This window comes from Muntiacus reevesi, chromosome 10 (genome assembly GCF_963930625.1).
Source record: "Muntiacus reevesi chromosome 10, mMunRee1.1, whole genome shotgun sequence".
NCBI lineage: Eukaryota > Metazoa > Chordata > Mammalia > Artiodactyla > Cervidae > Muntiacus > Muntiacus reevesi.
The window spans coordinates 78,758,692-78,778,760 of record NC_089258.1 but is presented as its reverse complement, the minus strand read 5'-3'; the positions used below and the strand labels follow the sequence as shown (position 1 = coordinate 78,778,760).

The window sequence follows — 20,069 nt, the reverse complement described above, 5'->3', positions numbered from 1 at the left end:
CGTCCCTGTCCTTCACTATCTTGAGGCAAAACGTTTGCTCAAACTCCTGTCCATCCCATCGGTGATGCCATTCAACCATCTCATCCTCTGTCATCCCCTTCTCCTCCCACCTTCAGTCTTGCCCAGCATCAGGGTCTTTTCCAATGAGTCAGTTCTTCCCATCAGGTGGCCGAAGGATTGGAGTTTCACCTTCAGCATCAGTCCTTCCAATGAATATTCAGGACTGATTTCCTTTAGGATGGACTGGTTTGATCTCCTTGCAGTCCAAGAGACTCAAGAGTCTTCTCCAACACCACAGTTCAAAAGCATCAATTCTTTGGCCCTCAGTCTTCTTTATACAATTCTATTGGCAGGATGATATTTTGGGAAATGCTGATACTTTGCTTGTCCTTCTGTTTCATTCCTTTGTTTTTGTGTTGCAACCTTCCTGAGCCGCTGGACAACCACCCACATCAGAGAGTTTCAGAGTCTCCGAGCTCTAACTGCAGAGGCCAGTTTATCCAGTGATTTTTAGTGTGACACCAAGGAGGAGGGGCCGCCTACCTGGGGTTGCCGGGAAGATCAGAGAAGATACAGTTCCTGCCCTCGAAAACTTTCTTAAGAAATAAACGCGCTCGAATGAAATCATCAGGAAGCTCGTGGCACGGATAAAAAAGTATATGGAATTCAGAAAGGATGACCATCCCCCCGCAGGCTGGAATGGCTGCACCTTGAGGGACGTGCCGCATTGCGGTGCAGAGAGGAGGAGGAGAGAACTCCAGAGGGCAGAAGAACCGGGGCAGAGCCTGCTGACCCTAGCAAGAGGCACAGGCTTCACCTGCTCAGCGCCTTGGCTCTGCGAATCCTCTCTCGTCTCAGAGGAAGGAAGAGAAGATCTGACTCTGAAACCAGACTGAATGTGGGGCTCTGAGAAGCAGATAAGGGACCAGGAATGGGGCTGGGGTGCTGTTCCTGCTTCAAAACTGAGAGCTTTCCAGCCCCGCCCCTGCAGACCGAGCTTCTACCCACAGGGGACAAACTTCTCTGTGCATAAAAGACTCCCTCTGCAAACCTGCCGGAGAATGCTGCGACTCCCTTGGCTAGGGCAGAATAAAAGCACACACACCATCAGAGACCTGGAAAACTTGCTTTAAATTGTGTGCACTGGGGAAAAAAATCCATCCCAGGACGGATTCAGGAGAGGGTCACCCACTGAGCCTGAATAAAAAGCCTCCTTGTTTTTTTCTAGCAACATCTTTGTTGGCATTTTAAAATCCATCAAAGGACTTCCTGTTTTCAAGGAATAAAACAGAGACACACTGGGCCTTTACTTCTCATTCACCAGCTCCGGCTTCCTGAAAAGGCAAAGCGGAGTTTATTCTGAGGGTCACCTCCAGGCCCCACTCCATTCATTCATTCACTCCTTCCTGGCTTCATTCAACAAACAAAAAGTCTTAAAAATCAAGTAAGGCATTTCTGCCCTTGAGAAGGTCTCCATCTGATTGGAGATTGCATGATTAAAACTATCTACACAGCGGCCAACACACGCTGCCTCCCAGGGAGAAACACCATCACCATCTTCTGATAATTTTACAAACTTTCGTTATTTTTCAAAGCAGGCTTCACTGGACTGCATCCCCTGAAAGACGAGAGGACAGACGCTGAGTCCCATTGCTGTATGAGGCATAATTCTCACTAGAGTAAGACTGTAAAAGAATAATCACATGTGGCTCTGTAGAGGGACCATCCAGGTTTCCTGGGATTCTCCAGAGTTTAGCTCTGAAAGCCCACCACCCAGTAAATGCCGCAGAGCAAACTGGGACAACTGGTCACCCGCCCACGTCAGGGACTTGGCAGCAAGGAATGGGCAGCTGAGAGGGAGACAGGGCCCATCAGAAAACGGCAGTAAAATGAGGCAAGGAGGGTGGCGGGGATGTGGCTGATTTCTGATGGGCGATGGGGACAGGAACCAAGGTCAAGGCGGCATCCAGGCCGTGCCTAGACAGGCGAGTGGCCCGCAGGTGGAGAGGACTGGGGCAAGGGCTTCCCCGGCTGAGAAGGTACGAATGCAAGGAAGTCACGTCACACTTCTTGTCTCAGTCTGTCTGCTCTTCAGGAACATCGGGGATGAGAAGCAAACCTACCGAGGCTTTAATCACGTCCCGTGCAAAGGAAAAAGCATGCACCAGCCTGTCAGACTGCAGTGTCTCCCTGTGGTCAGAGAGACACCGGGGAGACTCAGGGAACAGAGAGGGATGGGGGCCCGTCAGAATCGGGCTGCAGAAGGCAAGCTTCTTCGGCTTGGTGGGTCCTCTCCCCTCCCGCACTCCATGCCAAAGGACTCACGACTCCTGGATGCCACGATTTGAGGCGCTGAGGCGGGAGAGTCAATAGTGACCCTCGACCCACTCTCCTGGGGGCCCATTTCAGGACAGCAAATGAGACCACTGCCAACTGATGGTTTTCTTCTCTTGAACAGAAGTTTCTACATCATCTGTGGCTCAAATGAAGTTAAAAACAGCCTCTATTAGGCCCCAGAGAGACCTTAATGGAAATAAGGTGAATGATGTAGATTAAGGCTTCTCAAACATGTGGACCAGAAACTTCCGGGGGACAGCATCGGAGTCTGATCAGAGAATCGCTCATCCGGGGAGAGGTAGGGGGCGAGGCTGCGTGGGGGACGGGGCTGGGTGAGCCACGAAAGCTTTCCTTCTGGGAACACAAAGACGATAAAGGGCCTCCCGGATCGAGGCCCCCGAGGGCGGCCTGGCCCAGCGCGTGCACGGCAGGGCGTGGTTGGCCCCTGCCCACCCAGTGGAGCCTCTTCTGCAGCGCCACCTCCGTCCCAGAGTCCATAGTCACTGGTTTCTGAAGATCCAGGAATGTCCAGAAACATCTTAACGGTGCTAAGCAGGAAGAGGATTGTAAAAAGTGCTGCAGAAAATTCAAGTAAAAGGCGTCCCTGATACCATGTTTAAATGTCATAAAAGCCTTGGGAGGGACAAGAGAAGAGCTGGAGGAAGGGAAACAGGGCAACATTAAACAAAAATAACTAGCAAAGTCTGAGAAGACTCAGAGCAACACAGGAAGGCTTCTCAGTCCAGCTGGAAGGTGTCAAAATAAAAATCGAGCAAACTTGCAAAGAACTGAGAAAAATCTTTGAAAATCATCTAAAAAAAAAAAACCATTGCCACAAAACTTCTTTTTTTTTTTCCCTAGAGAGGCTCAGAGACAAAGACCATCCACGATATCGTTACAGTGAGCTTCCTACTGCAACTGCAAACAAACTACACAATGAAATGACAGATGCACTTAAAACGGATAAGCCGGCCGCCAAGGGAAACCGAGAAGCCGAAAAGCAAATGCAAGAAGAGTCTCCAAAAAGGCAGAATGAGGTGATTAAAAAAAAAAGAAGAAGGAGGGGGAGGCTGGTTTCAGCCAACACACCACTAGGCAAAGGGAACTGAATCTGAAGTGAGTTCTCCTGGGTGTACCCCCTCTGCTGTGGGCCAGGCTGAAGAAGTCTTGGGAGTGCAGGCACCTGGGGCCTTCATGGGGGGGGAAAACGGCTCGTGGACCCTGTGCGGTTCCTCCAGGGATCAGGGCCACTGGACAGCAAGGGAGCAGGAGCCTGATGGAGTGAAGAGACATCTCATCTCCATAGCAACAGTGGAGTCCCGGAGCACACAGGCCCGCGGGCGGCCCCAGCGCACCTGACCTGTCCATACGTGCCCTCAGGGTCCATGCCGGTGTCATTCCCAGCCAGGGCGGGGACAGCCCTGGAGCTTCAGCCGCATCACTTCCTGTCAGTCCAGGAGCATCCCCCATCTCCTGTGCACGGCCTCCTCAATAAAGGCCCTGAGGGTCTCACGCTAGGAAAATTCTGTCTCATCCAACAAACAGCAGCTACCTTTTCATTAGCCACTGAGGCTGATGGAAACGAGGCTTTCCATCTGAAAATCAAATTCCCCACATAAAGGAAAGGCTTGTGTGAAAGCCAATTAAAGACGAAAGCATTAAAAATTAGACAGCGGCTAATACATTGAGAATACCTACGAAATCCATACGTAGGTCCGAGAAGCAGAGAAACCAGTAACAGAGCAGCAGAAGGGCTCAAAATTAGAACACCAAAAACGTGCCCCAAAATGAAGGAATCCACTAAAACAAATGAGGGAGTCAGTTCCTAGGCAGACTGATAAGAAGTCCAGGGTCCCCAAGGAGGAGAAAGGGGTCTGGGGCTCTCAAAAGAGAGATAACGGTCTGGAATTCTCACGGAGGAGGAAAGGACAAACTTTTTTTTTTCCTCTACATTCCTTAGCCTGAATCACATAAACTGTTTTCATCTTTAAGCCTGGAACTGATGAGGACACAACCAACAAGTGGTTTGGACTCTGTACTAAGGATTATATAGCCCGATTGTGTATCCTGCTTGAGGACAGTTTCTCCTTCTTGAGTGTCTTCTGGCTAATCCTGTTATCTTGGAATGTGGATTGTGGGAGTGGGTCTAGTAAGATCTTTGCAACCTCCAGACATTCTTTTGATTCATCGTAATAACTAATTGGCGAGCATATAACTCCATTGCTAACATGAGCAAGGGGGGCACTCTTTCTGCCCCCTTCTGATATCTGTGTCAGAAGCTTTCTCTCTTATGCTTTAATAGAACTTTATTACCCAAAAACTCTGAGTGACCAAGCCTCGTCTCTGGCCCCGGATTGAATTCTTCTCCTCCGGAGGCCAACAACCCCAGCGTCTTTTGTGGTTCAGCAACAACCTTCCACAGACAAGGAAACTGAATTGCAGGAGACAGAAAAACAAGACCCTGAGCTGAGACGCATCCTGGTGAAGCGACCACGACTCACGATGAAGGAAGGCATTCTGCCAATCTGGGGAAAGAGAACAAAGCTGGCCTCACACTTCTCCACGGCGTCACATGCAGAAGAACCTCCACAACCTCCCAAGGAAAGGAAACGCGTCCAAGACCTTTACGCCCTGCCAGGGCACCCTTAAACTGTGCAGATGACAAGCAGGCGCTCTGTTCTCAAGCACTCAGGACCCTTCTTGAAGAGACATCGTGACCATGAAATCCAGGCACCCTGAACCTCGGGAATGAAGGCATCACTGTCGGAGCACTGCTGATGAAGGCTCTAAATGCACTTACACACAGGAGCCGTGGTTACGACACAGAGGGTCCGGGCTGCGAACCCCGTTGAGGTAAAAATAACAGACAGCTGAGACATGGGGAGATGGGCCCCGGAGAGCAAGGCAACATAACCATGCCCCTCTCTTCTTCTTGCCGGAATTTTTCTGTCGATCTAGTCTCACATTAACATAGGGGGCAGAGATACACGACGATTTCAATCTGCTCAGTTTCATAAAATACGTTTTACCTTCAGAGCCATCTCTAACCAGGCCTCTAATTAGACAGAACTAGTATCTCTCTCTCTCTTTTAGGGTTTTGGAGGTGCTGGGTCTTCACGGCTGCCTGCAGGCTTCTCTGGTTGCAGTGAGCGGGGGCTACTCTCTAGTTCCAACGCACGGGCTTCTCATCGTGGAGGCTTCTCTCGGGGAACACGGGCTCTGGGGTGTGCAGGCCCAGTGGGTGTGGTACATGGGCTTAGCTACTCCATGGCGGATTTTCCCAGACCAAGGATCGAACCCAGGTCCCCTGCATTGGCAGGCAGATTCTTACCCACTGGACAACCAGGGAGAAGTCCGAGGAACTAGTATCCCTTATGGCACAGAAACATTTTCTCAAAGATCAGTAATGTCTTCTGTCCTAATGCAGATTCTTTTCTATAAGTTTAAGTGAGGAAAAATTTAATTCTCATTAAAAATAGAACATATAGCATGTCTCATACTGAATGACATTTCAAATGTGTTATTTTTCTATCTATAGACATGCAAAGAAAGGTGCCAAGAATGTGCAATTAATGTTTAAAATGGTTAATTTAGGGAAGCAGGGCCAGACACGAGTTTTTAAATAACTTATTCCTGGTTGTGTTCTACCATGTAAACATCTCATTATAGCCATGTATCACTTTCACAAACTTAAAAGTCAGGTTTAGATTATAAAAGCAAAAAAAAAAAAAAAAAGACTTTCATTGAATTTTTAAACAAAGCATAAAATATAGGGCAATGGTATAAAAACTTCCAGAACAATATAAAAATGTCTAAGACAGAGAGAATCCAAAAGAGAAAAAAGATCACTCATGGTTCCACCTTCCATGACAACCAGAACAGTTCAGAATCAGTTGTAACAGTCTCCCCTTCTGGATAGAAGTGGCTTCAGAAATACAACACCTAACACTGAATAAACATCAGCTTGTATTTTGTCCCAATACTCTTAGGATCATTTTAATTGCATTTAAATATTTAATTGACCAAAGTTTAGTTTGGGTTTTGGTGCGAAATCAGAATGAATCTTTTTCTGCTGTTTGATTAGTTGTCCTAAAGCACGTGCTGAACGATCAATCCATTTCCTGCTGACCAACTTGAAATGCCACCTTCACCAAGTTCTGACTCGAAATTAAATAGCCCCAGGTATTGGGGCTAAAGGAAATGAACCCTGAATATTCACTGGAAGGAGTGATGCTGAAGCTGATGATCCAATACTTTAGCTACCTGATGTGAAGACCTGACTTATCAGAAAAGACCCTGATGCTCAAAGGCAAGAGGAGAAGGAGATGACAGAGGATGAGATGGTTGGGTGGCATCATCAACTCAATGGACATGAGTCTTAGCAAACTCCTTCAGACAGTGAAGGACAGGGAAGCCTGGCGTGTTGCAGTCCATGGAGTCGCAGGACACGACTGACAGATGGAACAACAAGAAAGAGAAGGTTTGGGGCTTCCCAAGTGGTGCTAGTGGTAAGGAATCTGCCTGCCAACGGAGGAAACGTAAGAGACCTGGGTTTGATCCCTGGTCTGATCCCCTGGTGGAAGATCCCCTGAAGGAGGAAATGGCAACCCACCCCAGTATTCTTGCCTGGAGAGTCCTATGGACAGAGGAGCCTGTTGGGCTACAGTCCATGGGGTCACAAAGAGTTGGACACGCCTAAGTGTCTGAGCACAGGTTGAAGTATCCCATCTCAGCCCAACTTTTCAGAGACCTCAATGTGCTCAGAAGCCGCTGGACCACGGAGCAGACTCTGTTGTCAGCTCTGCTCAAGCACCCTCCGTCGAGGAAGCCTTTCTCCTCCTGCTTTCCTGGTCTCTACTTCTAACTGCGTGACTACACTCCTCTCTGCGTGAAGCCAGGCCCCGCAGTGTGGTTGAGGGTCTGGTACACACACGGGCCCCCCCGGTCTTCAAGGAAGCCGCTGCCCACGTGCGACCACAGGCAAGGGAACAGTGCCAGGCAAAAGAAAGGGGCCTTGAGTTTTTGTTTTTAAAGCATTAACTAGAATTACGCTTCATTTCGCCACCTCCACTTTGGAGACTCCTTAAGGTACTAGTTTTACTTTTTTCAATAGTATTTCCCTTCCAGTGTTACTCCTACTGTTAATTATTGGCCATCCTCATGATACCAAGGCAGTAACAATCACATACTGAACGGCTTGCCCAGGAGAATTCTGCTCCCCCAGGCTCGGGGCCCTGCAGGGAGGGCCCGACCAGCCCCCGCGCAGACAGTCCTCCAGGGTGAGCACCACCTCTCCAGTCCAGTTCACCAGGGAGAGGCTTGCGTGCTGAAGCCAGCCTCAGGGCCCTGCAAGCTCCAGGCAGCTTCCTGGCCCACGGATCTCACTGTAAACTCGTCCTGGGAGTGGGCACACCGGCCTCGGGAGCAATGGCTGGCCTTCCCTTCCGGCCTGGTGCCCACTGCTGGGCCAGCCCCCCGCAGCCTGGATGCTTCCACCAGCGCGCTGGGCCGGTCCGAAGAGAAGGCAGAGAGGGACACGGCTGCACCCGGGGAGGCTGAAGGGAGCTGAGCTCCAGCCAATTCAGTGCTGGAGCCAGAGGGGCATTGCTCACAGGCAAGAGGTGTGCCCCAGCGTGCCCTGCAGAGGAGGAAAGGGGAGGTCAGCCCAGCCAGCCCCTCGGGACAGCACGGCTGAAGGCAGCTCCCGAACCGGAGAAGACAGAGGGAGCTCAGAACCAGAGCCCTGGGCAGAAATCACGGGCAGGCGACTTCAGGTCCAAGTGACCGCCAGCTTTCTCTCCAGAGCAGCAGCCTGCCCTGGGACGCAGGCAGTATCCCAGGATACTGGAACACAGCGGGTACACACTGCGTCCACGCCTGGTCCACGCCTGGTCCGGGCGGTTACCTGACACACACACTGCACACGGAACCGGGTGTCAGGAGTGCCGCCCAGGGATTCCGAATGAAGGGACGGTCAGGCCAGAGGACCCCCAAAGGCTCTTGGACTCTGACCTTCACATTTAGCCAGAAAAGGGTTACTCTTTCGAGTTGGAGAAAATTTATTAAGGACCCATTTACAAAGTTTAGCCTATTCCCCTGGTGACTCAGGTGGTAAAGAATCCACCAGCAATCCAAGAGACCGAGGTTCGATCGCTGGGTCGGGAAGATCCCCTGGAGAAGGGCAAGACATCCCACTCCAGTGTTCTTGCCTGGAGAATCCCATGGACAGAGGAACTGGGCGGGCTATAGTCCGTGGGATCGCAAGAGTCGGACACGACTGAGCGGCTGACACTTTCACTTTACTAAGCTTCATGACAGGATGTAGGGAGGACACAGGGATGAGGGCAGCACCCCTCCTGGTGCCTGCAGAGCTGTTAGCATCTCGAGGCTGGACATGCCAGTGGAGAAGCTTCTGGAAGCTGGAATGAGACCATCTCGAGGGGAGGGCCATCTCGACAGAAGCTGCCACCCCTGCTTGAGGGACACATTCAGACTGAGGTTACAAGATGGCAAGGGATCTTGGCGCACAAGGGCTGGGCTTTGTTTATTCCCATCTCTGAAACTCAGCCAGGGAGTCGAGGAGCGTTACTCTTCAAATGTGGTCACGACCCAGAATGTGGAGAAGTATCAATCACATCCTTATATTGAGCATTACTGGCCTTTAACAGGGCTTCCCTTATAGCTCAGTTGGTAAAGAACCCACCTGCAATGCAAGAGTCCCTGGTTCAATTCCTGGGTTGGGAAGATCCCCTGGAGAAGGGATAGGCTACCCACTCCAATATTCATGGGCTTCCCTTGTGGCTCAGCTGGTAAAGAATCCGCCTGCAATGCTGGAGACCTGGGTTCAATCCCTGGGTTGGGAAGATCCCCTGGAGGAGGGAAAGGCTACCCACTCCAGTATTCTGGCCTGGGGAATCCCATGGACTGTACAGTCCATGCAAAGAGTCAGACATGACTGAGGGACTTTAATGTGCATTTAATGATAAAAGATGAAAAATAAGTTTGATCTTCCAAGATTTATCATTAGACACATACAAGTTTCTATCTTTAAGAAAAGCTGGCCGAGCTAGCTGCTTACTGACCTCAAGCAGCATGGGTGTCACCCACAAGTATCTAAGATTCAACATGGCACTTAGAAGCCAGGAGCTTGAAGACACATGTAAAAACTACCACTGCCTCTGAACAAAAACCCATTTAAGTCTTCTCAAGTATCTACAAAAATGAAGGCTGGGAAACTTCTCAGCATAATTCTACACGTAACCTCTGAGAAGACAGGGGTTAAAATAAAGACTCTGACTGAGAGCATTCCAGCCGCTGCCTGAGCGGGGCAGGAATGGAAGCCAGGCTGCAGCCAGACGCACAGATCCACAGCCACGAGGGCGGAGGTCTTTTGGGGGGCTGGGAGAGGGCCCAGTCCACTGTGGGGACAGCACAGCCCCGTGGCCCCCACCCTGAGCCACCGCAGTCAGAACAGAAGCCCCAGGTGTCCGGCCGTCTCTGCAGATCCTGACGAAAACCCAGCCCTCCTGACCCCCACTTCTGACGGGAAATCTAGCAGCTTTCCAATTGCTCTGAGTGCATGCGTGATCAGTGGTGTCCGACTCTTTGTGACCCCATGGACGGTAGCCCGCCAGGCTCCTCTATCCAGGCAATTTTCCAGCAAGAATTACTGCAGTGGGTTGCCACTTCCTGCTACCTGGGATCTTCCTGACCCAGGGATGGAATCCATGCCTTTTTCATCTCCTGTATTGGCAGGCAGATCCTTAACCACTGTGCCACCAGGGAAATCCTCTAATTGCTCTGAGAATGAAGTTGCTTCAGTTGTGTCCAACTCTTTGCAACCCCATGGACGGACTGTAGCCCGCCAGGCTCCTCCGTCCATGGGATTCTCCAGGCAAGAATACTGGAGTGGGTTGCCATTTCCTTCTCCAGGGGATCTTCCCGACCCAGGGATCGAACCCAGGTCTCCCGCATTGCAGGCAGACGTTTTACCCCCTGAGCCACCAGGGAAATCCTCTAATTGCTCTGAAAGTGATGTTGCTCAGTCGTGTCCAACTCTTTGCAGCCCCATGGACGGACTGTAGCCCGCCAGGCTCCTCCGTCCATGAAATTTTCCAGGCAAGAATACTGGAGTGGGTTGCCATTTCCTTCTCTAGGGGATCTTCCCGACACAGGGATCGAACCCAGGTCTCCCACATTGCAGGCAGACGCTTTACCCCCTGAGCCACCAGGCAAGTCCAGTCTAACTGCTCCAGGGAAGGGCGAACACAGTGATCGACCCCACAGGAAGCAAACAGAGCCCAGCAGGGAGAGAAAGGCCGCCCGCGGGCCCCACGCACCTGAAGTTCTGCATGAACTGCCGGAACTTGTCCACCCTCCTGGCCAGCGGCACGATGACGTTGACCAGCGTGCCGGCCATGTTCAGCCGCTCCTTCTTCACCTTCATGATGGGGCCGAAGGGCCGGAACAAGACCAGGCGCCGGAACTCGTGCGTCTGGTCCCCTCGGAACGTGAGCTCGTACAAAGTGCCCTTGTCCCTCTCCGTGCGGTAGATGCCTGGGGACAGAGGAGAGAGCGTGAGAGTGCGCCCCGCTGCCGGGGCGCCGGCCCGGGCCGGCACTGAAAACTCAGGGAGCATCTCCACGCCTGGCAACTAGGAGAACACCCAGAGGGCATCTCCACGCCTGGCAACTACAGAAAACCCAAAGTGCATCTCCACGCCTGGCAACTGCGAGAACACCCAAAGTGCATCTCCACGCCTGGCAACTGCGAGAAAACTCAGAGAGCATCTCCACGCCTGGCAATTATGAGAAAACCTAAAGTGCATCTCCACGCCTGGCAATTACGAGAAAACTCAAATGCTTCCACTCAAGCCCCCAAAGGAACCAAAACACCGTCGATTTAAACATCACCGGTAATGAAGACTCTAAAAAACCGGGACCAAAAAATGTGCCACGCTGGATACAAAACTGTATTGATACTTATTCAGGGGTCTTAAAAAAAGGGTGGTGAGGGAATATGCCAAATGAGATCAGCTGTGATGTCAGTCGGGGTCACGGTTTTTCTTTTCTGCTATTTATCTACATTTTCTGCCATATGATTAAACACTTTAATATTATACTAAGAATACTAAGAATAATATTATACTAATATGATACTAATGTACATACTATTATACTATATACAATTATATAACAGTATATATATTATACTATATTATATATAATAGTATATATATAATATTATACTAATATTATACTAAGAATATTATACCAATATACTGATGTACATACTATTATACTATATACAATTATATAACAGTATATATATTATACTATATTACATATAATATATATATAATATTGTATTCATATTATACTAAGAGTAATATAATATTATATTAACAATATAATTACTAAGAAGTGTGTTAAAATTATCTCTTAGAAACCACAGCCGTTTCAGAAGGAGTGACCGCAATGATCTATGCGAGGCACTGGGGCCATCACCTGGGTCACGTGGCCGCACGGAAGCTTCCGGAAGCACGGAAGTAGATGAAGCCTGTGGGCCCAGCTGAGGGGCAGGCACACATCTTACGCAACTGCACCTGCAGAAGCAGCACAGCCAGCGTGGCAGGGCCAGGCTGCCGGGGCCACAGTGGGCCCCCCGAGTCCCGCTGTCACTCAGACTCCACCGTCTCCCTCGCTGGGGTGACCACGGGCCCCAGCATCTCCACTCAACCGTGGGGTGAGGCTCCTGGGCCAGACCACACAAAACGTCCCCACTGTGTGAGTGAGCCCGTCAAACCCTGGTGCCTAAATTCCACACCTCCTCAGGGTCACTGGGCTCGTGGGCGTTTTCCTACCATCGGAAAAAATACATCAAATCCACTGACTCGCCAGACAGGCTCCCTCCTCTTCTCTGCGATTTGCTGGGTTTTCTCCTCCGCATCCTTCCTTCCCCTGTGTGATGTGATGTGCTCAGTCACTCAGCCGTGTCTGACTCTTTACGACCCCACAGACTGTAGCCCGCCAGGCTCCTCTGTCCATGGGATGCTCCAGGCAAGAACACTGGAGTGGGTTGTCATGCCCTCCTCAGGGGACCTTCCTGACCCAGGGATTGAACCCACGTCTCCCTCATTGCGGGCGGATTCTTTACCAGCTGACCCACCAGGGAAGCCCAAGAATAATGGAATGGGTAGCCTATCCCTTCTCCAGCGGATCTTCCCAACCCAGGAACCGAACCAGGGTTTCCCACGTTGCAGGCGGATTCTTTACTGTCTGAGCCCCTAGGGAAACCCTTCCCCTCTCATTCCTCCCTCAGAGTCCCTACTGTGGCCGGGACTGACCCCTGGGCTGAGTATCCACAAGGCGACAATGGGGAATGCAAGCATCCGCCGGGGGGCCACCTGTCTCCAGGCCTCTCGCAACCCCTCCTCCTTTTGTCCTCACCCCACCCCCTTTTGTGGGGACTGCAGGTCTGCTGCCCAGCATCTCTGTTCTTTGCCTTCCAGGAGCTGCTCACCCCACAGTCTTGGTGGGGTGGCCTCTCTCATCTCCCTTTGGAGCCACAGAAAGGGGCCCGAGGCCGCAACTCATCCAGGTGCTTCCCACCCGGGGGCACGGGGACTCAGGAGCTGAGTGCAGGCTGTGAGGATGGACAGGGCAGGGTCCCCTCCTGAAGCCCCCGGGGCTGCTGGTGCAGGTGGGGGAGGTGGAGAGAAGGTCTGCAGAGCTCCCACTGGGGCAGACTCCAGCCTCCCTGGGGACCACTCGTGGGAGAAGGGAGGCCCTGCTCAGGAGTCCGAAGGAGGCCTCTGAAAATGCGGAGCGGTTCCCTGCAAAGCCTGTTCACGCTCTCGGGCAACTGGTCCTCGCAGAGCACATAGGCGCCTCCCTCCGCCGCAGCCTGGAGCCGTGGGAAGCCAAGCTCCCAGGGCCCGGAGGAGGCGGGGCTGAGTCAGGAAGGAGTCGACGGGCCAACTGCATCTCCACTGGGTGGAGACAGACCTGTGACCCAGCAAGCCACCCCCGGGCAAGGCTGCTACAGAACTGAACCTGCAGATAACAGGGTTTCTCAAAACAGTCATCCTCTTTCTCCGAACGGGGGTTGGAATCAATACCTTTTAAAAATCTAAACCGGGGTCAGAATCATTAACTTTAAAAATCTAAATCCACAGAAGGTGCTGGTACACGCTTGTTTCAAGAGGTAGGCATCTATTTATAAAGAACCAGAGAATGCAGCATTTCTTATCGTTAATGATTCCTACAACCGTGCCTTTGGGCAGGGGCACCAGCACCTCGGGGCAACAGGCGCGGCCGCGGTCCTGGTTCCCGGAAGCACTCCCCACCCCACCGCCACCCCAGGCCCTCGTGGCCCCGGCCACGCTCACCCACAACTCCAGCTGTGCTCCTGGCATCACCCACATCTGGGCCTTGCAACAGCTGCTACATTCACTCTTCAGCCTATTTCCCCATACTCTAATTAAATCCATTCTGTCTTATGAGTCCGGTTTTAGATCCTCTAATCCCATCTATTTTAAATAATCACTTAAAACTCTCTTGCAGCCTGTGTCCACCAAATCCCAGCCCTGGGTCTACCACACCCCCCACAGGCACTCCCTCACCCCTCCATCCCCTAGTCCTCATGGCATAAGGACAGCACCTAAGGAGCCGCCATGCCTCCTGGAAAAACCTTCAGCAGTGGAAACTCCAAAGATCCTCTCTCGGAGGGAAAGGAGCTGAAGCTCTCTGGGGCAGGACCAGGTTTTCAGCCAAGGAGTTGCGTGCACAGCAGCAAATGCAAAGCAACTCGGCCGCACGAGGCCCTCGCTAGTCATATTTTATAGGACGGTATCGTTCTTATCCACTCGGCGAAATTACAGATCAAAATAAGAACCGGAGCTGGCTGAGAGCTTAGTCTAGCACCTTTTCCCTCTCTCCACCCACAGGAGCTGAGCTGACTTTGAGTTTGGTGTTTCCGCTCCCAGTGCAGGCAGACTTGTGTTCATCCTCTCATCCTTCCAGTGGGGTGGGGTGGGGGGCAGGCCCCAGGACCACTGACAAGGTGGGGGCACCTCCAGGAGTCCAGGGTGCAGCTCCAAGGTCTGCGGCACACACGTCTGCTCCTTCAGTAGGCGAGGCACTCGCCAGATGGGTGTGTGATCCCGACCTACGTCCTGTCTTCCACTTGGGGCCTCAGAAGTCACGATGCCAAATGTCCCTGCCCGCCACACGCCAGCCCCCTCCTCCCCGCCCTCACTCAGTCTGAGTAGGCATGGCGGCCAGCACTGCACTGCTGAGCCCAGAAACGTCTCCACTTTCATCCCTGCCCTTCCTACCTTGCTGCGTGGAGCCCAGGCCCCCTAGCTGGATCCCTCCGGGCCTCTGACACCCCTGGCCCACGTCCAGATCCATCCTGCACGTACCCTGGGCCCTTAGCTTCCCACAGGACCACCCTGCTTCTGCTCTGCCCTAGCTAAGAAGGCCCCCGGCTTCCCATGGCCCAAAGTCCCAGGACCACATACAGCCAGGCCTCCAAACCCTCCCTCTAAGTGAAAGTCGCTCAGTCATGTCTGACTCTTTGCGACCCCACGGACTACACAGTCCATGGAATTCTCCAGCCCAGAATACTAGAGTGGGTCGCCGTTCCCTTCTCCAGGGGATCTTCCCAACCCAGGGATCAAACCCAGGTCTCCCGCATGGCAGGCGGATTCTTTACCAGCTGAGCCCCAAGGGAAGCCCCAAACCCTCCCTCACCCGCCCCAAACTCCTGTCCTAATGACTTGAGGCTCGGTCCTGCCCCACCTCATGTGAAATCGGACTTATATCGCGCACATACAACTTCTCTTTCTCCTGGAGAAACTGGAAGGAATGTGAGGCGGTGCCACTGTGGAGAAGAGCCTGGCAGCTGCCCTCAGAGGTTAAACACAGAATTATATAATATGGTCCAGCAATTCCACTCTGGGTGTGTACCCGGAGGAACTGGAAACAGAGACCTGAGCAGGTACTGGAATGCACATTTTCACAGCAGCCAAAAATGGAAGCAACTCAAATCTCCACGAACAGATGAATGGATGGACGAAGTGTGGTCCATACACACAATGGAATACTGCTGCTGCTAAGTCACTTCAGTCGTGTCCGACACTGTGCGACCCCATAGACGGCAGCCCACCCAGCTCCCCTGTCCCTGGGATTCTCCAGGCAAGAACACTGGAGTGGGTTGCCATTTCCTTCTCCAATGCATGAAAGTGATAAGTGAAAGTGAAGTTGCTTAGTCTGTCCAACTCTTTGAAACCCCATGGACTGCAGCCTCAGGCTCCTCCATCCATGGGATTTTCCAGGCAAGAGGACTGGAGTGGGGTGCCATTGCCTTCTCCGCAACAGAATACTACCCAGCCTTAAAAAGGAATAACATTCAGACACATGCTGCAACATGGAGAAACCTGAAAACGTGCTAAGTGAAGCAGGTCAGACAGAAAGGGACGACCGCTGTGTGATGCCACTCGCACACTGTCTCCAGAGGAGTGAGAGACGGGAAGCAGGCTGGTGGGCGCCAGCGGCTGGGGCAGGGGAGGGGAGTCAGTGTTCACTGGGCACAGGGTTCCAGTCTGATGCGACGGGAAAGTTCTAGCAATCGGCGGGGATGACGGTTACACACGGTGTGAGTGTACTCAATGCCAATGAACAGCACACCTAAAAACGGTTAAAATAGGGACCTCCGCTGGCAGTCCAGTCATTAGGATTCTGCACTCACTGCCGAGGGCCTGGGTTCGATCTCTGGTCGGGGAACTAAGATCCCATAAGCCAGGCAATGCAGCCAAAAAAAAAAAAAAAAAAAACGGTTATAATTGAGGGCAGGAGAAGGGGACGAAGGAGGATGAGATGGTTGGATGGCATCACTGACTCAATGGCCCTGAGTTTGAGCAAACTCAGGGAGATGGTGAAGGACAGAGGAGCCTGGCGTGCTGCAGTCCATGGGGTCATAAAGAGTCAGACACAACTCAGCAGCTAAACAACAAAACTGCTGTCCCGTGAAAAGGCCAGGCATTTTCTCAAGACACAGGTCCCCCCTGGCCCCCATTGACCCCTCACCCTTCTAAACTGGACCCTGCTCCCCTGGGAAGATTCTGAGACTCTCTCAATCCAAAGCCCCACCCCGCCTTGCTCCTCCAGACACGAGGGCCTGAGAGCTTGGGCCCCTTGAGAGAGTCATTTCTTAGGAAGGTTGATAAGAAGTCCAGGGGTCCCCAAGGAGAGAGGGGTCTGGAATTCTCAAGGAGGAAGAAAGGACAAACTTATTTTTCCCTCTACATTCCTTACGATTATATAACAATAATGTATTCTTCCTGAGGGGAGTCTCTGTGTTAAACCTCCTGGCCAATCCTGTCATCTTAAAATGTAAATTATGGGAGTAGGCCTGGTGAGGTCTTGACAACCTCCAGACAGTCTTTGGATTCACTGGAGAGTATTTAACTCCATTGCTAACACTAGAGGGGGGACTCTTTCTACCCCCTTCTGATGTCTATGTCAGAAACTTTCTCTATCTCCTTTATACTTTAACAAAACTTTATTACACAAAAGCTCTGAGCGATCCAGCCTCGTCTCTGGCCCCGGATGGAATTCTTCTCCCCCGGAGGCCAAGAGCCCCGGCGTCTTTTCGGGGTTCAGCACCAACCTTTCACCCTCCGAGTGGAGCTGTTCTCCCGCACAGGATATGCGCGCCCCGGGGATGGTCCGGTCCACCGTCTCCTCTTACCGACAAGCAGACCGAGACCACGGGCAGCTGTCTCCTCCCTCGACGCCCCTTCCACTCCCAGCGCCGAGCCCTCAGAGCGGGGGAAGAAACAGGAGCACGGACACCAGCAACCGGAGGAACAACATCAGGCCTGCGGTGGAAACCACGGCCGGCAGCTCCTATACCCTGGATAATCCTTACCTCCCTCCGCCCGCTCCAGAGCTTTAACGCCTTCTTTTACCCACAACTGTAACAGCCGTTAAATAACAGTGACCTGAATTCAGAGCCTACCACACATTACAAGAAGTAAATTCTGAAGGAGGAGATTTTCATAAAAAGAAAAAAAAATTTTTTCAGGACCTCCCTGGTGGTCCAGTGGTTAAGAATCCTCCTGCCAACACAGGAGACACGGGTTCAATCCCTGGTCTGGGAAGATCCCGCGTGCCGCGGAGCAACGAAACCGGGGAGCCACGATTACTGAAGGCTGCACGCCCATGCTTGACAACAAGAGAAGCCACTGCGTTGAGAAGCCCTCATCGCAATTAGAGAGTAATCCCCGCTTGCTGCAATCAGAGAATGCCAGCGCTCAGCAGCAAAGACCCAGCACAGACATAAATTAATAAACAGGCTTCCCTGGTGGCTCAGTGGTAAAGAATCCACCTGCCAAAGCGGAAGACATAATTCGATCCCTGGGTCAGGAAGGAATGAGCAGCAGAAGGAAATGGGCAGCCCCATCCCAGTGTTCTCGCCTGGGAAATCCCATGGACGGAGGCGTCTGCTGGGCTACAGTCCACGAGGTCACTAAAGAGTTGGCTACAACTTAGCAACTCAACAACAACAAAATAAACAGATAAAAATATAAAAATACGTATTTCCAGAAGAAAAGAGAGTATATGTGGAAAGAAAATGTGTACCAGGCAGAAATGCTGACAGTAGTAAATAATGACAGGTCACCTCTGGACAGCAGGGCAGGGAGGGGACACTTGTATGTTATTTTTTTTTTAATTTATCGGAAATGTCTGGGATCATCTAATACAAAGGGGAAAAAAAACACCCTTCACCCTGTAACCTGCCTGTGAACACACCCCTATAGGAGCATATCCTCCTTAGTCTGTTCAGAAGGAGAGGCTGACACTCCTGCGTGGGATTTTACTCCACAACGTAACTGTTGACTCTTGCGGTGCAGCTGTTATCCCGAGAAGTCCGCTTAGGTGGGACGTCTCACTCCCGGGCACACAGGACAAGACATTCCCACGGTGCCCTCTGAAATCAGCTCTCTTTTCTAAGGGGAGGCAGCAGACGTTTAATATTTGTGAAAGACTGCAGCCAAGTCCCCAGATCCTAAGGTACCTACAACGTAAAAAATTCTCCCCATAAAGACAGTAAAAAGGCTTCCCGGCTTGCCTCCCATGCCAGGTTACAGGAGCCCCTGCAGACTCCTCTCTTCTCCTGCATCACAGCACATCAGCTCACCGTGGTTCCTGATACGTCCTGATTCGGGTTCATCACCATTAACTTTCACTAAACATTTCTCCTTTGATGATACATGGCTGCAGTGATGTCCTTGCTGAAATAATTCACAGGTCATCTTTCTATCCCTATTCACTGCGTTTGTTCATGCCATGCATCCATGCCAAAAGACTCGACACTTGGTTCTTAATCTATCAGGAATTTCTGAAAACCTCACTTACTGAGGGCTCCTCCCAACTTCATCACCAGTACTAACAGTCAATTTTCTTTTCAGAGCCATATTTTCCCCCACAAAATTATGCATCAGCTCCATGAAGGCGACTGGGTATCTGATATTAAAGTGGGAAGCAAAGGCATGTTAGGGCTTTCCAGGTGGTGTTAGTGGTGAAGAACTCGCCTGCCAACACATAAGACACAAGAGATGCAGGTTCGATCCCTGGGTAGGGAAGATCCCCTGGAGGAGGGCATGGCAGCCCACTCCAGTGTTCTTGCCTGGAGAATCCCATGGACAGAAGAGCCTGGAGGGCTACAGTACACACACACACACACACACACACACACACCCAGGCACGTTATGACACACACACACACACACACACACACACACACACACACACACACACACACACCCAGGCACGTTATGACACACACACACACACACACACACACACACACACACACACACACACACACACACACCCAGGCACGTTATGACACACACACACACACACACACACACACACACACACACACACACACACACACACACACACACCCAGGCACGTTATGACCCCAGTGTGGCAGGGCCCTGGGCTCCTCACCAGGGGCCCCGCCATCCACACACCATTCACAGTCACCCGACATGGTTATTTTCATCCTTATTGATTTTCCCTACAGCTATCATTCACCATGGATTGTATTATCCATCAGCGGTATGAAGAGGCACATGATAGAAAACGACCGCGGTCTCAGAATTCACATTCTAGAGAGGAAGCCAGACAGACACACACAGCACGCTAAGCACCTAAGTGTTCCCCACGGCGCCGGGGGCAGAAAGGAGGGACTGTCCACCTGCTGAGGGTGTGGACAGGCTGACAGACGACATTTCAGCGGGACTGGAGACCGAGTCGGCGTGTGCCAAGACTGCAAAATCAGAACATTCCACGGAAAGACGGCAGCGAAGGCAAAGATACTGCACAGACAAAATCGACTTGTCGTGTGTGGCAAAGCCGAGGGAGTTCAGCACAAGGCGGGGGTGGGCGGTGAAGCTGGGCAGGCCGGTGGGCAGAGCCCCTGGGCCACCAGGTCATCACCAGGAGCAAACTCGCCCGGAGCGCCAGGGAGAGGCGAGAGCCGATCAGTGCCCGGGCCTGATGGCAGGGCGGGTGCAGGACGAGGCGTGAGGGCGGGAAGCAAGAAAGAACCCCGTAACTCAGCAGGAAACTGAGGCAGCGCCAGCGAGAGAAGTGGAAAGGGCTGCAGTGACCCCGGCTAGCGGTGGGAGGGCGGGCGCGGGGCGGCGGTGGGAC

At 51.9% G+C, this 20,069-nt stretch overlaps 1 protein-coding gene across 7 annotated transcripts in view; it reads right to left on the bottom strand.

Moving 5' to 3' along the window:
• The window catches only part of CSGALNACT1 (chondroitin sulfate N-acetylgalactosaminyltransferase 1), a 322,127-nt gene that overhangs the window by 23,176 nt on the left and 278,882 nt on the right, over nt 1–20,069 (bottom strand). For all 7 annotated transcript variants that reach the window (XM_065947595.1, XM_065947590.1, XM_065947594.1 and 4 more), the window contains one exon: nt 10,677–10,893. In XM_065947595.1, coding sequence (XP_065803667.1) covers nt 10,677–10,893 — 217 coding nt within the window. The remainder of the gene's footprint in view (nt 1–10,676; nt 10,894–20,069) is intronic.